Genomic DNA, 16,849 nt, shown 5'->3' with positions numbered 1-16,849 from the left:
GTACACCCTGGGGCTTATTTGAATTTACAAGGATGCCATTCAGCCTTCATGGAGCTGCAGCGACGTTTCAGCACCTCATGGACCGCATCCTCACCCCGCATACAATGTATGCCACCTCTTATATCGACAACATCATTATATACTCGCAATCCTGAGTACAACATCTGTGACACGTGAAAGAGGTGCTACGAGAACTTCGCTGGGTAGGGATGATGGTCAATCCCAAGAAGTGCTCGCTAGGAATGCAAGAAACCAATTACCTAGGATTTAGAGTTGGACAGGGAGTCATATGTCTACTGGCCAGTAAGATAGAGACAAGAGAAAATTATTTACCACCCCAGACCAAGCAGCAGATGAGATCTTTCCTGGGGCTGGCTAACTTTTATAGGAGATTTATTCCCCATTTCACAGAAAAAGCAGCAACATTAATGGAAGCGATAAGAGGGACGGGGTTCAATACGGTAGACTCCCCAAATGGAGAAAGCTTTTAAGGCTATCAAAAGGGCCCTGTGTAATGATGTGGTAGTTGTAACGCCTAATTTCTCTAAAATTTTTATCCTGCAGATGGATGCTTCCAAGACTGCTGTAGGCACGGTGTTGTCTCAGGACCAAGAAGGCGTGGAGCAACCAATTGCCTTTGCTAGTAAAACATTAAACTCTGCCGAGACCAAGTATTCTACCATTGAGAGGGAGTGCCTAGCGATAAAATGGGCCATAAACTACTTCAGATATTATTTAATGGGATGAGAATTTAAATTAGTCACGTATTGTTCCCCTTTCATTGGCTAAATAAGTTCAGGCGTGATAACGTGGGAATTACATGTTGGGCATTATCTCTAAAACCTTTTAAATTTAGTGTCAGTTATAGACTGGGAGCGACCAATGAAGTTGTGGATTTTTTTATCAAGATGTAACGAGAGTGAGATGGCAGTGACGGATCAGTGCAGGACCTGTCTCAAGGCTACTGATGATCAGGATCCAAAAGCTGTTGCGCCACAAGGCAACTTAAGTGGCGGGATATGTGAAAAAGAAAGACTTACCTCAGATGAATGCAGAGTGAAGCTGGTGGGATGCCGCGCCGGAACCAGAACACAGTGAAAGTGAAAGCATCCCCATCCACTGTGGTAAAAGGGGAAAAAATGGCAGTCAGGAGGAGCCAGGACTGGCTCTCACGTCAGCATGGGCATGCTTTATAGCAGTGTGCTGGGACCAATTTGCTGCCCGGATCCCCGAGGCCAGGATAAAAAGCCTGGTGGGGGAGCAAGAAGGGGAACCAGAAATGAGTTTCCCAACTGGCCTGGAGGGGCCAGATTCAGAGTACAGTCCCACTGCAGGGACATGGTGGCTGCATCAGGAAAGAGCTTTCTCAAATAATCAGACCCAGACAAGGCTCAGTAACTTATCTGAAGAGACTCCATGGGTGTCGGATGACTACAGTTGAGACTGGATCCCGGCAGGACCAGATAGGGCGAGGACCGACGAACATCTGACCCACAGTGAGTATAAAACCTGAATAGGGAGCGGGACGCCGGGGGACAAGACAGCCTGGAACCTGGAACCTTGCCATAAATAAGGCAAGGTGTGATAGGGAACACTCAGGCCAAACAATGTCCTGATCCCACTGTCATAAGTTTAAAGGGCCAAGACACCAAAGTGCATGTGATACCAACTCTGGTGGTCCAGGAAATGACATCTTTGGTTGGTGTTAGGTAGGGTGTAGGGGAGGTGGAGCCCCAAACAGGAAGGACAACCAGGACGACTGAAGGAAGGTACCAGGAGAGACGGGATAGACCATCTTCCTCCCAATTAAAATAATTTTCCAGCAGAGAAGTGGCAGGTGAGACCCCCTGGAAAACCGACCAGGGTCCAGCCCATTACCAAGACTGTTTTGTCCCTAAAGCAACGGCGGAACCAGAAAAGACCTTATGAACCTGACACAGAGGTGAATGGCACAGGAGACTACAGTCTTCCACAACATTCTCCCAGGCATGCTAAGGAAGTATGGGCTGGATGAATGGACTGTAAAAAAATTGGCTGGAGAATTGGGAATAGAGAGTAGTAATCAATGGGCCGATGTCTGTTGGCCGGCTGGTATCAAGTGGAGTGCCCCAGGAGTCCATTGTCTTCATCTGTGACCTGGAGCAAGGAGAAATTGTCTCAGGTTGCAGCAAGGGAAGATAAGGTTAGATATTAGGAAGAATTTTCTCACTAGGGGGGCAGTAAAACCTGCTTGGGGTTAGGTATGACTGGAGGAGGAGGCAATGGTAGTGGCTGTGGCACTGTAGCGCCAGGGACACTGAGGCTTGCTGTACCAGCTGGTGATCACCCTGTCCCACTCTGTGAGACAGAGTTTGGGCAGATATGGGCCGCCTTGTTCCCAGCCATGCTGCCTCATCCTGCTGTGGCTTGTCCCAGCTTGAGCTGAGGCTGGGGGCACTGTCTGACTAGGATGACAGTGGCAGCGGTGGCTCAGCGAAGGAGGAAGGAACCATGTGCACTGTGCCCCTGCCTGCCTGGCTGAGCACCCTCAGGGCAGGGTTGGGGGCTGAGGCTGGGGTTGGGGATGCTGCTCAGTCGAGGCAGTGCCTGGGGTCAGGGCACTTGGGACAAATATTGACTGTCCATGCTGGCAGCTGCTGCCCCACTGCTCATGGTGCTGCCACACCACATCCCACCAATCTGTCCTGGCCTGCTGCTGGTGGCTCTGCCAGGGCTAGCGCTGGAGGTGGTGGCTGGAGGCACACTGCATGGTAGGGCATAGGGAGAGGAGGGGAGGAGCAGTGCGGCTGACGTGGGCAGCTGCTGCCCAATGCCCGCATCAGCACTGGAACATGCAGTCCTGGCTGGGAGAGCTCCTGATCCCAGGAGCCACTCAGTGGGGTGTGATGGGCCAGGATGGATAATGGGCAGGGGGAGAGATTGATGTGGCAGTTGGGTCTCTGTGTGTGTGTGTATATGATGGGCCAAGAATGGCAGTGGGGTGGTATGTATGAGAGAGAGTGATGGATTTGGGGTGTGCTCCAGGTAGAAGCAGCTGCCCGAGTCAGGCCTGGAGCCCTCCTGCCCCCCTAGAGCAGCCTGTGAAGAGGGAGACTGGCCTGGAGGGGAAGGGCCTTGCCCAGCCAGAGGTAGGCCGAGCCCAGTCCCTGAGCCCCAGTCAAGGGGTTCCCAGTGATGCAAAAAGCGGTTCGTTTCTCTGGAGGCCACCAAAATCACAGACACACACACTTATTAGCAGCACAAAAGGTGTATTTGCAAATAGGGTCAGAGCAGAGCCAAAAGACTCAGATTACTCCGAACCCCTGAGGAACTTTTCAGCTGGTTTTTATCCTTTCCCTCCTGGGCACGTGTGCAGAAACAGGAACTCTTACAGCTCATTTCCGTTTCATACAAACATGTATGTGGCTACGTCACTTCATCCATCGCATGTATATTATAATTAACTACTTAAGTATGCAGGGCAGAAAAGTAAATATGCATCAGCTAATTGCGCATGCTCAGAAAGTTCTTTAGGTCACCAAGAGTTTAAATCCCCCGCCCTTTCAAGGACACAGTCAGTTGAATTCCAGCTTCTGTAATCTGCATGAGAAAAACCAGGGGGAGAGAGTGATTTAAGAAAAACTGTAGCAAAGCTGGCCAAGGGGAAAAAAAAGGGTCCTTGGCAGTGTTTTTTCTTATCAGGTACGAGATGCAAACTGTGCATTTCTAACAACACTCCATCTCTAACAATATTATAACAATACTCCATTTCTAACACCAGGAAGGACTTGGGGACTGCTGGAGCGTGCACACAGGTGCAGGGAACATAACAGCAGGGGCTGGCACTGCTCAGAACCACAAAGGCGCAAGGGGGACAGCTGAAGCTGGACCCATGGTCTGGTGCAGCAGCAGGAGGTGCTCCCAGGAGGGAATGTGGCAGGGGCTGCGGGTTGGAAGTGAGGGGCATTGGCAGGGCATGGGGGCAGGGTGGAGGCTGTGCCTTGGGAGTGAGAGACAATGGCATGGGCAGGGCACAAGCAGGTCAGGGCTGCTCAGCGCCACAAAATGGGGTAGTGAGGGGAGCATCCTGATGAGTGAAGGGGGCAGGATCATTGGTGATAAGTGCAGAAGGGACTGTCATTCAAGAATTGGGCTCTACAGCCACACTCTCAGATGTTCAACAAACTGAAGCCTCACTGAGCTCAATTCTACTGTGTTGGTAGACAGACAAATGCCTATCGATGGGCAGATAGCTGTGGAGTGCTCACCCGAGTTCCAGGTGAGATTCAGCCTCTGTCTCTGATTTTATGTAGTTGGAACTTTAATCTACAAGGTACATTGTGGGACAGGCCTGACTGAGAGCAAATGGGGGCCCATGTGGACGTGCCTTAGGTGAGGGACACAGCTATTTGCACTCTGTCTAAGCACAAGAAGACTAAGTATTCATCCTTCTGGCACTGCCTTTCTGAATTTAATACTGAGGAGCTGCAGGAGGCCTGGATTTTCATTTCAGGGCAGAATAAAATAGAGGACTTGAATCGCAGACCTGAGAAAGCTGCTCCCATCAGCCAGCGTGCCAAAGCCCCTGGGCTGCTCTCAGGCTCCTGCCTTCGTACCTACACCCTTGGTCTAGGAGTGCTGCAAATAGGGTACAAGCCTCAAATTTGGATTTGCAATCCCTGTCAGTAGCAGGTAATATCTGCATGCTGCCTCCTCTGGTCCTGCCTGTTCCAGGCCAAATATTGCCCCCCACTCTACTGTCTAAAGCCACCTGTAAAATCTCTTATTAGACATGGTCTCCAGATAATCTCCTCCCCAGTGGAGGTGGGGTCAAGGAGATGAGGCTGCTTGCTAGATTATTTACCAGCCTCTGTGCTCAGGGCCTTGTTCCCAGAAGAGTCTCTAAGGTGGGGCACTCTCCACCTGACTAGCTGCACTGCATACATGCTGTTGGGCTGCCAAGGGCTTCAGTCTGCAGCCCCTTCTCCTGGGACCAACAGCATCACCTCTGCTGCCTGCCCAGCCTCTACCAACTGCGCATAATCCCCAGAGTCCAGTTAGCAAGATGCCTGTGCCCTGTGCCAACCAAGGCTTCTGTTTCATAGGAGAGAGCTCTTCTTTTTTAATTGCTCTCTTTGGTTTATCTATCAAAGAAGCCAGCCAAGGAAAACCCAAGTAAGGAGGAGCAGCAGGCAGGGCTCAGCACTACAGGAGACTGATGGAGAGACCAGAGCTACCTGCACTATGCAACAAGAGCAGAGCAAGGCAGGGCTACAAGGGTGCTAGGTAGGCCTTGAGAAAGCTGGTGGCAGAGTGCCGAGTACTCAGTCCCTAGTTCGGTGGCTGCTCTGTAGCTGTTTGAGGACAGGGGAGCCATGTAGTCCTTGTGTACCTTGCTATTGTCCTCCACCCCCACTGCCTGTACACTCATTTTGTGTTCAATGAGGCTATTATTCAATATCATTTCTCACTGTGTCAGAGCACCTCCTGCCCTTTCCTTCATGTACATGAGATCAATGGCATTGATCCCCCATCAAATTGGCACCAGCACCTGGCTTCCACAGAAATCCAGCAGCACAAGCCTATGTGTCAATCAGACAGACCCCATTCACTGAACTGTCTGTCATGGGAGGGTCCAAATCCCTAGAGCAAAGCACAGGCTCCTACTTACTCTTTAGAGAAGGCCAGAAGCTATTGGGTAGTGTATGTGCAATACGGAGCAGCCCTTAGTGATTTAGAATAAATCAATAGACACTGAAGTAGAGGAGAAATCAATCCACTGGCAGCTTCATGCCTGCGGGTCTTTCCATTTCTCTATGGGTTTTGATGCCCCATCTCAGACTCAGTGGCCACGTGCATTTTGCAGCACTTCAGAGACTGTTGAGGCACTGCAAAATGTACCCTGCACATGTGATTTGGTTTTCTGCACTGCCCGTTTGCAGTGCAGAAAGCCAAATTCAGATTCTGAGAAATCCCAGTATAAAGAAAAAGTACATGGGGAAAAAAACCAAGGCAGTGCACATGGCAGCAGCACATGCTGCCCAGAACCAGAGCCTGGGTGGCCAGAGCCACACTCTGGCTGCCACCCAGGCTGCATGCACCCAGATTGCCACCACTGGAGCCCTGGGAGGCCCCCAGACCCCCATGTAAGGCTGCTGAGGCGAGCCCAGGTGCTGGCCCCAGCCTTCCTGTTCTAACAAGGGCATTTTTCCCTGCGCAAACTCCACATGCAGGAACATGTGCTAGTGCAAAAAGCTGCAGTATGCCCTTACTCATGGGGATGTGGCCAGTGACTCCCCTGTGGAACTGGGCCTAGACTGCCTTGAATTCTGACTATCAGCTATAGCCAGTATAGCAAAAAAACAGTTCTCTGCTTTCAGGAAGAGCCTTATGTGTTGAATGTTAGCTGTGATTCGAACACCCCATTTTTAGTTTAATAACACTTTTGGATTCCTTTGTTTTGTTGGTGCAGGCAGGTGGTAGCTCAAAGGAAAAGTGCATGCTGACACTCCTGCTACCTGCCGTTGCTAAACATACATCTTCAGATAACCAATGAATTCTTGCCTTCAACTGAGTATTTAATTACAAGTTAACTAAGCAAGCTGATGGATAGGAGTTTCATTAGCCAGGACTGGTCTGTAGGAAGAGCGAGCATATTGCAAGCTATGATACAGAGGCTTTTAAGATGCTGTAACGATCAACTAACAGAAAAAGACAGCAGCAGAAAGCAAAGCTCAAACAGTTTTCCATTTGGTGCCTGATAGCAGTTATCTTGATGGTTTTGAAACCAGCATCCCTGGATTACTCCTATTCCCAGCTGCCCACTTAATCAACCTGCTACTTTCCTAAAGATGGCAGATGAGAGGCATTAGACCAAGCTTCAGTAAGTAAATGGTGGATGCCCAGGAGGGTATTGAATAGATCACTCTAAAACTGTCTGGTTCGATGCTCTTCTTGTATAGCATCCACTTCTGCCACTATCAGAGACAGAATACTGGATGAGATGGACCATTGGTCTGACTCAATATGGCACATCTTATGTTCTTATGACTGAGCTGCCCTTTACCCAGTGTGATTACAAAATGATAGGGACTTAGTATTTTCCCTAGGCCACAGGTGGTAGGATCAATAAGTCAGGGGTCTGAACCACTGCTCATGCTGAACTCTTGGTAGACTGATTTTGATGGATGCAATATGGCAGATTGGGCCTGAAGCCAGGAATCTCCATGGCTCTGAAGGGTCAGATACTGCACCCTCATCAGAAGGGCAGAAATTTAGCAAGCTTCCACACAAGACTCAGCCATTCCACATGGCTGTCTGCTCAGAGCAGCTCTCACAGCCTGCCCTTGAGCAGGGTGGAATCCCTCACTGGTTCTCTTCTTTTTTTTGTCTTAAGTGATGTCAGATCATATCCCACCAATTATCTGCCGAGGGCCGATCAATCAGACATTTGCTGTCGACTCAACCGCCCAGCTGCAGTGCTACGTGACTGGAAATCCTGTGCCTAGCATACAGTGGCTGAAAGATGGGCAAAAGGTTGTGGGCAGCGATCCCAGAGTCAGCTTGTTGGACAACGGAACTCTGCAAATCACAGACCTGCAGGTAGGCATAGCTCTCCATGGCGCCGACCTGCTCTGCCTGCCCCCTGCCCAGGGCAGGCTTCACCAGAAAGCTGCAGAGCACGACAGAGCAAAGCAGTTGAATAAAGGGCAAGGGCTGTGGGTGTGGATGGGGCACTAGTCTCCTCTCACCAGGAGGCCTCTGCTGAGCCTTCAGGGGTGGGCAAAAAACAGGTCTGAGGGTTAAATTCGGCCCACCAAGGAATTCTGCCTAGCTTGTGGCAGGCCTCTTGGCCCTGCCCAGCCCAAGTACGGAGGGAAGCCCAGGCCATGGTGCATACGGCCATTCCCGTCACCCCCAGGCACGCAGCAGGGCAGGGGCGGCATGGCAGGTGGACTTGATTCTTGGCGGCCCCTGCAGTGTCAATTCGTTCCAGCTGCTGCTGCCAATCTTCATTGCTACTGCCAGACACGTCCCAACACGTCCATCCTGCACCCATCACTGGGGGCACCAAGCATAGCAGGTTTGCGGGAGACCAGCCTGGGACCTGTGTGGCAAGGCACACAGCCAGGCAGCTGGGAAAAAGCCATAGGTGGGGAGCAGTTTCTGGGAGCAGGACAAGTGGGTGGGGCTGGGGTTGGGGCAGAGGCTGGATCGGGATCACAAGGCTATGACAACATAGAGGCAGGGCCTGAGCAGAGCCATGATCCACTGCTCGCATGTCCCTGCAGCAGGCACTGGTTTTTCAGGCAGAGGCATGTGGGGAGTGGATTGCAGCTCTGTCCTGGACCCCACCCCATGCTGTCATGGCCTCGTGATCCTAATCCCAACCCCTGCCCAGCCCCAGTTCTGCCCCCATTCCCAGATGCTGCTCCTTGGCTGCCTGTGGCCCAGCTCATCCACCATGTTGCGTGCCGTGCCCCCACAGGTCCTAGCTGATCCCCATGGAGACCCCTGGATCATTAGACAGTGACAGCATGGAGCAGAGCAGGGGCTTCACAATCCCAGGCAAGGGCCCAAACCCCCAGACCATCTTCACTCTCAAACACAAAGCAGCCTGGAGATGTACTCAGAGAGCAAACAAGGCATGTAAGGGACTGGGGAGAGGAGCATGGGAATGGCAGGAGGAGCTGTGGAAGCGACAGCAGGGCATAGATGGGAGCCCAGCTACATGAGACCTTAAGAACAAGGGCCAGGGCCCTGGCAGCTGTACGACTGGAAAGAGCGTAGTGTGATCAGGGGACTGTGCTGGGCAGAGATTTGTCTACATGGGCTGGGGGGAGGGGAAGAGACTGCGTGGGCTGGGAGAGGAAGAGATTGAGGGGTAGGGCATAGTTCTAGGGGCAGGAGGGTAAGGAAGGGAGACGGGGCTCTGCAGCATCTGAGATGTGTTAGGAATCAGCTTGAGCTATTGTTCAGGGACAGACTATGGGTCCCTGTGGGAGGAAGAAAGCTGTGGGGCAAGTGGAGAGCAACCAGGCCTGACCCTCTGGCCCCAGCCAACCCCTCCTCCATGCTGTGCCTGCAGGCCCTGCTTGCAGCTACTATGGCACAGCTGTGCTCGCCCCATACTCTCCTATGAGCACCTGGCAATGAGAAGAAGGTGAGGTGGCATCCTGGAAGCACTTCTGGAAACAGGCTGAGCTAATGCAAAAAAATGGCATTCACGCTGTGGTGGTCCAGCCCCTAGTAAACCCTGGTGAGCACAGCTGTTTTCAGGAACAGCCCATGGGTTAGACTGTATCCAGATTAGGAACCGAATTGTGCTTCCAATGCTCACTCAGTTGGCAACCAATATTTCTAATATAATAAAGACCCCAAAGGGGGAGACTGGGCAGGAAGTTGTCTGATGCCTTCAGGATAAGGGCTGTGGAGAGGACAGACACAGGAGATCAGCATAGGGGAGGGTCTGATGTAGAGAATGGGGGCTGCAGAGCTTCTAGGGGATACAGATGAAGGAGGAAGGGAAGCCACTGTGGATTGGGGTCACTGGCAGGAGGAGAGTCCCCATGGAGCAGGAAGAGCAAGATGTGCCCCAGAATAACCACCTCCATATTGGAGTGGACAGAGGGTGAGCAAAGGGTCTGTTCATTGGATAGTTCCCAAGATTCAGTCCTGAGCCTGGTGCCTGTTTAGTCACTGATTCACTAACTTATCAGTTACTGGGTGAAACAATAGTCTAATTCTCTGAGTAGGAACAGGAAAGGGATCTATCTCTGCAGCCTCCTCACGTAAGAGCCCAGGTTGCTCTCCATCTCTGGAAAAGACATAACAGCTGACAGCATAGTAGAGCTTTGAAAAGCCCATACACCTGCAGCCTGCCCACAGTTGGCCCCAGGGGGTTAAACCCCCAGCACTGCCTGTCTTCTTACCCCACACTTCTGCAAAATCTGGGCCTTTCCTAGCCCTGACATCCCTGGCTCATCACTGCACCATTGTCAGTGCAAACCTGCCAGGTATGCAGGGGGGACTCCCTCAATTCTGTTCTCAGTCTCCTCTCTAGCAGGGCCCTCCAGCTGGCTTTGGCTGTTGGTGGCATTTCCTCTGAGCGGGGAACTGGAAGAGCATTCATGCCTGGGCTAACTTCTACTTTCACAGATACCCCCAAAATAGGCTGCTGGCTGCAAGGACCCAAAATGAGTCCACAAAGGGTTTTGCATTGACTTAAAATGACCCTGAGCACATCTACACATTCATTAATGTGCTGTAGTTACAGTGTATTAAGTTTAGTACTTGCATAACCAAGCACTAAATCAGTGCACAGTAAGTAGTGCTACTGTGCAGTAGTGCCAGCACACAGGTTTTTACAGATACTAATTGTACAGTAGCCTAATACTACTGCTTAGTAGTTTATTAGCACAGGTTTTACCCAGGACATACTGCGCAGTGTTATTAGGCTACTGCACAGTTAGCAACTCATGTAGACACATCCTCTGTCACTTTAAATGTCACAGCACTGCTTTGTGGTCAGAATACAGCACAGGTAATACCAAGAAAATCTGAGGAATATAGGCATACAGATTTATCCAGTTGGCTCCCTCTAGCTAGCATGTCTCAGGGAGCTGTCACTGAGCAAAGAGCTGGCTAAGACTGACTTTATGTGTTTTTCCCATCTGCCCTAAACATCTCAAAAAACTTAAAAAGTGCCTGGGGAGATGTCTTCCCTGCAACAGGTACCATAGCCCTGAGGGTTGCTAGTGCTCAGGGTATTTCAGCTCTTTTGAAATCCGATTCATCCCCTCTGTTCCTCTAGTACCTGCTGAAGATATCAGTTGGTATATTCCCAGTATCACTTAACCCCTCAGTTTCCCCGCTGTGTGGTTTTGGTGTTACATGCTTTGGCAGTGATGATCTTTGCAGCAAGATGCCCTATGCTGTAGGGAATGGGGATCTGGATTACACATAGGCACAACCATGCACACACAGATGTACATACACACTCCCATTCCCCTTGATTCTCAGGCCATGGAACAGCTGGGACAAAGAAGGTACTTTATTGGACAAGGAAGGCACCTGGTTTTATGCCTTTCTGTATCCCCCTCACTACTCTGCCCTTCCGCAGAGCTGACAGCCTGGGCTCCTGTGCTTACAGCTCTGACCTCCATCCAGTGTGAACTCCACTGGTATCAGTGCTGGGGTCTAGTGGGCACCCAGATACAGAGGGAGGGCTGTCCACTGGAGCTCTTCCCTCACTCTGCTGCCTCAGAGCTGCTTGTCACAGTCTGAGGAAGTTGTTGCTGTTTCATTTTACGGGTGTAGGTAGAGGTGACAGTGGCTTGGGTATCAAAGGGCAGGGATACGAGGGATTCCCATCCAGCTGTTATATCCACAGGCACCTGTAGTCATGCCAGCGTAGAACTCTCCCCTCCATCTTCTCCCCCGCAAAACATTAACCCTACTTCATCCAGGGTCAGGGTTAGGGTAATGTCACTCACTTGTAGCTACCAGTTCCTGTCACAGCATAGGAAGTGATGCATGCTCCCTAACAGCAGCTCCCCTCCCCTTTTAAAGTAGCTAAAATCTCCATTTATCCATGTACTTTGTGTGGTAGTGCCTTTCCCAACCTGCAGATGTAACTGCAGTTAACCCATGCTGTGGGCTTCAAGGGCTCCATGTGCGACACTGGCTTTGTGAAATTCTCCAAAAGAGATGCCAGGGAGGGGGAGTGAGGTCTGCCCACCCTGAGCTAGAACTTTCTTCCTCACCAAGAGTGAGTGATCCCGCTTCTCCTGTGCAAGCCAGTGGTGGGGGCAGCATGGGGCTCGCTCACCTTCAACAGCTATAGAAACCCAAGTTGCCATGGGGACTTTTTCTACCTGTGAAGTGTGACCTTTTAGCACAGGTTTGGTTACATGGTGTTTCCCTGTACCAACATGCTTATTCCAGGGGTTTTCTTCAGGTTAGCACAAATTCATATTTAGGCAGCACAGAACAAACTAAAAAAGGCCCCTTTATACTGGGAGTAAGCATGTTCATGGGTGTGTGTGAAGGGATAGCCCAATATAAATCTAGTCTTAATTTAAATTAATGTAGTACTAAAGGGGCTTTCTCCTCATTGCAAAACTAGGGATAGTTAGCAGCTGTGAAAGACAAAGCTAACAAGAAACCCAGATGCTCTTAACCCAAACATTGCTGGAAGAGGCAAAGGCATGCTGCAGATGAGTTAATTCACATACTTTGGCAGTACGTGCAAGCACTGGGGACATCCAGACGGAAATAAGGTCATGGATTGGCAAGATAACAGCTGTATTCAGCAGCCTCAGTATGATCTGGTCATCAAAAATCAATGATTTACAGAGAAAGTTATAGATCTTCAACTCCAATGCTATTTCACACACACATGAAAGTTGGAAACCCACCCAGGGTACAGAGAGATATCTGCCTCCAGACATGAACACCTTGGGAAAATGTAAGGAATTAAGTAAAATGATTTTATGTCACGCATTTGTCAGGGAGCTCTGCTTCCTCCCTCCCAACACTATACAGGAAATGATGGAAATATCTGGAACAGGAGATACAATTGATGCCAGTGCCTCCCCCTGGCAGACATAGTATTGGCCAGCTACAGGAACTCAAGGAACAGGTTTCCCATTTAACAGCACTCAGAGAGAGGAAATGAAAAGCTGCCCAGGACAGAGAGGGGTGGCAGAGCTTCATTGGGCAGCATCTGATGGTATGGGAGGGATTTCAGTTCAGAAAAGGGCTTCATTCCAATTCATGGCTGTATAGAAACGGAGGGTTATCAAGTCTGACCTTCCAGATATCACAAGCCACTACATTTCACCCAATACCCTACAGTAAGTTCACAACTGCTATACTCCCAATTCAGCCAAGGACAAAGGGCATGTGGGAACCAGAGGAAACACTTCAAGGACTCCCTCAAGGCAAACAGTAAGAAGTGTGGTATTGACACCACAAATTGGGAAAAACTAGTCCAGGAGAGGGCTACGCCTGGCAGTGCCTTGTGAGAGAAGGCACATCTTTCTTTGAGGAAAACCGTCTTTCCTGGAGGCAGACAAATGACAGAAATGGAAGGAAAGTAACAAGACTGAGAAATCTGTGGTCCAACCCTCCCTTTAACCACCACCTGTGGCATTTGCCATAGAGTCTGTGGCTTTAGGATCAGCCTTCTTAGCCATCAATGGACTCATTTACATCCATTTACTTGACTATGGGAGTGATCATCCTTGACCATAAAGGATCACTGAGAACAACGACAATTAAGTTGAAAGATTTTAGTTAGACCATGTATTTCAGTCCTCAAAGACCCATCCATGCCACAGTGACTAGGAACTGATTAAAGGAGAACTACCCAGGTGGTTCCAGCAGGTGAATAATACCCCATGTGGCAGAGAAAGCCATAATGTCTCAAGATTTCTGCAACCTAGTCTGGGTGAAAATCTGGACCCTGAGCATGTAAGGAAGAGGAAATCATGGCACATATGCCCAGCCTGCTTTCTAGCCTGTCTTCAGCCATAGCCACTCTCCTATTTTAGAGGAGGGCAGGAAAAAAAACACAAAAGTCAAATTCTGCTCTGGGAGGAATAATTCCTTCCTGATCCCTCCCTATGATCATGTGAAGCTCTGGAACATGAGATTAGATTAAAATTATAGTCTGAATATAGAACTGTGAGTGTATCGAACCTGTGAAGAAAGAGGGAAGGGAAAAGGGAACTCTGATCTACAAATTCAGAGGTCAGGGAAGACCTGCACTGCCTTCTAGCCTGACACACAGCTCTTGACCCACGAGCTAAGGAACTTCTTACAAAAGATGGGTTAAAGCAGGTCCCTTAGGAAGGTATCCAGTCTCACCTTGCAGAGTCCACATGAGACTGGGTCCTCGCCTCCCCAGGGAGCCAGCTCAGGGTTGACTTGCCCTCATGGCTAGTAATAGCATTTTACTTTGAAGTTGAACAGGTGCCATTTGCCAGTACAGACACAGCCCACCATAGCCCTGGGGGTTTGAGCCCTGGACAGGTGCACCTGGGCAGAGCTGGCGGAGCTTGATGGCAGAATGAACAGAGGCACAGGAAGTTGGATTATGTGTACACGTGTGTGTTAAGCACTCAGTAAGATGCTGAAAATATGTGCATGCCTGTGGGTCCATGATACCCATGCATGTGGGTCCATGATACCCATCATTTTGAAAGAGCACATTTGGGGGTGCCTGCAGAAGGGAAAGAGAGACCCCGAGGCCAGGGGAATGGGAGTTTTTGGGGTAGCAGAGGGACTCAAAGCCAAGGCAGAGCTAGCTGATACCCAGTGAAGTCTGGACACTAACAGGCTAGGTCAGTTTCCAGAGTCACCTGAAATGACCCGCAAGCAGCACTAATGCTACCCACATACACGTCAACTCCTTTTACAGCTGCAGTCTTGCTGCATCCTCTCACCACCATGGGTTTAACCACCTGTTGCTTCTGGGCTGGGAAAGAGCCTATCTTTTACCTAAAAGGCAGCCTCAGCATGCCAGATCAGTTAGCCCTGAGAACAGGGAGCTGGAGCTCCTGTCCCTCCTAGGAGCAGACCAGTGTCTCTCTGTTGCTGTCTGAGGTGGATGGCAGGGCTGGGAACAGTGTGAGACAGTGGCAGTGATGGGACAGGTTTCTGGCAGCCCTGCTATAGGGCTGCAGGTGGCATGGTGCTGCCCATGGGGCTGGCAGGTTTGTGTTGGGGACGCAGGCCATGGAGATTTGGTATGGTTTCTTCTTCCTTGCCCAAAGGCAGGCGGGCACACTGGGGATGCTGCAGCATCAGCCGCAGTGCTGAGGTAAAGGGGAGGTTGTTCATAAATTACTTAACAAAACACGGAGCCCGCGCTAAATATTTGTTTAAAAATTGATGGTAGGACTTAGTGAAGAGAGAATTATTTCACGTGTGTTTTCTGCCTCTGTTGTGTCAGAGTCAGGAGGTTAATGCATCTGCTGGATCCCGGTGTGCCTAATAGCATCATTTGATAGCAGTTGTGGCTCTTTGCCCAGGAAAAAATTAGAGCTGTCAGGCAGATTAGAGGCTGTGTGAGTTAATGGTCCCCAAGGACAGGCACCATGGCAGGCCATGGTGATTCATGGGAAAAATGAGGCAGCTCCTGAAATACAGGACAGAGCCCACCTGACAGGCATGTTAGTGATCCCTCAGCTTCGCTGGCACAGGTGAGAGTGCCCTGCCCTCTCCCTTGCAACTTGTTTCCTGCCTTCACCTCCCCAGGCTCCACACCCTGGAGAAAGGAGCCTCTCCTAGACAATCACCTGGCCTTTGCTCTACTTTGCTGGCAGCTGCACGCAGAAGAGCTTGATCCTGGATATCTGGACTTCAGAAAGGAGTCCAGGAGAGCTGGTTGTATTTTAAAGAAACCATACTAAGGGTGAAGCAGCAAACTATCTTGATCTGTGGGAAGAATAGCAAATATGGTAGGCCACCAGCGTGGCTTAGCAAAGGACTCTTTGGTGAGCTTAAGCACAAAAAGGAAGTCCTCAAGACGTGGAAGCTTGGACAGATGACTAGGGAAGAACATTAGAATATTGCTCAGGCATGTAGGAATGAACTCAGGAAGGCCAAAGTGCAATTGGAGTTGCAGCTAGCAAGAGAAGTGAATGGTAACAAGGTTTTCTACAAGCGTGTTAGCTACAAGAGGAAGGTCAGGGGATGTGTGGGTCCCCTACTGAATGGGAGAGGCAACCTAGTGACAGATGATGGGGAAAAGGCTAAAACACTCAATGCCTTTTTTATCTCAGTCTTCACAGGCAAGGTCACCTCCCAGATGACTGCACTGGGCAGCATAGTTTGGGGAGGAGGTGAGCAGCCTTCAGTGTTGAAAGAACAGGTTAGGTGCTGTTTAGAAAAGCTGGACATGTACAAGTCCATGGGGGCGGGATGAAATGCAGCTGAGTGTGCTGAGGGAGTTGGCTGATGCGATTGTAGAGAAGCTGGCCATTATCTTTGAAAACTTGTGGTGATGAACGCTGCGTGTCCCCGGAGGCTGGGGCGGCACGGCAACAACCTGCAGGTGGTGGCAGCGGGGGCATGGCGGGGAGTTCCCGCAGACAACCACAGCAGTGTTGGTAGTGGGGGGGCGAGGGGGGAGCAACCACCTGCAGACTCCACCGGCAGCATTGGTGGCAGCCAGCGGCAATCGGGGACCGCCTGGAAACTGGCAGTGGCAGAGTGAGGGCTGGCAAGCGGTGACTGCCCACGAGTGCCACCAGCAATGTCGGTGGCACTTTTTGCAGAAGGTGCACCGCCAAGCTCAGGGGGTGCACGTGCACCCATGTGCACCCCTCACTCAACGCCAGTGCTTGTGGCAACTGGGTGAGGTCGCAGATAATAGGAAAAAGGCAAATATAGTGCCCATCTTTAAGAAAAGGAAGAAGGAGAATCCGGGGAACTACAGACCAGTCAGCCTTATCTCAGTTCCCCAAAAATCATGGAGCAAGTCCTTAAGGAATCCATTGCTAAGCACTTGGAGGAGAGGAATGTGATCAGGAACAGTCAACATGGATTCATGCCTGACCAACCTGATTGCCTTCTATGGTAACTGGCTCTGTGGATGTGGAGAAAGCAGTGGATGTGATATACCTTGATTTTAGTAAGGCTTTTGAGAAGGTCTCCCACCGTGTTCTTGCAGGCAAGCTGGGGAAATATGGGTTGGATGAACAGACTATAAGATAGAAAGTTTACTGGATAGTCAGGCTTAACAGGTAGTGATCAATGGTTCAGGGTCTAGTTAGCAGCCAGTATCAAGTGGAGTGCCCTAGGGGTCAGTCCTGGGCCTGGATTCATTCAATATCTTCATTAACCATCTGGAGGATGGGAT

The 16,849-nt window shown here is 50.4% G+C and overlaps 1 protein-coding gene across 5 annotated transcripts in view; it reads left to right on the top strand.

The window, feature by feature from the left end:
• ROBO3 (roundabout guidance receptor 3) overlaps nucleotides 1-16,849 on the top strand; it is a 265,930-nt gene that overhangs the window by 232,688 nt on the left and 16,393 nt on the right. For all 5 annotated transcript variants that reach the window (XM_090027272.1, XM_090027268.1, XM_090027269.1 and 2 more), the window contains one exon: nucleotides 7,376-7,581. In XM_090027272.1, the coding sequence (XP_089883398.1) occupies nucleotides 7,376-7,581 (206 nt within the window). The remainder of the gene's footprint in view (nucleotides 1-7,375; nucleotides 7,582-16,849) is intronic.

The sequence above is a fragment of the Crocodylus siamensis genome, chromosome 14 (genome assembly GCF_052110815.1).
Source record: "Crocodylus siamensis isolate JL-2025a chromosome 14, ASM5211081v1, whole genome shotgun sequence".
NCBI classification, from domain to species: Eukaryota; Metazoa; Chordata; order Crocodylia; family Crocodylidae; genus Crocodylus; species Crocodylus siamensis.
Note: the sequence above shows the minus strand (reverse complement) of the source record. Positions and strands in the feature narration are given on the sequence as shown.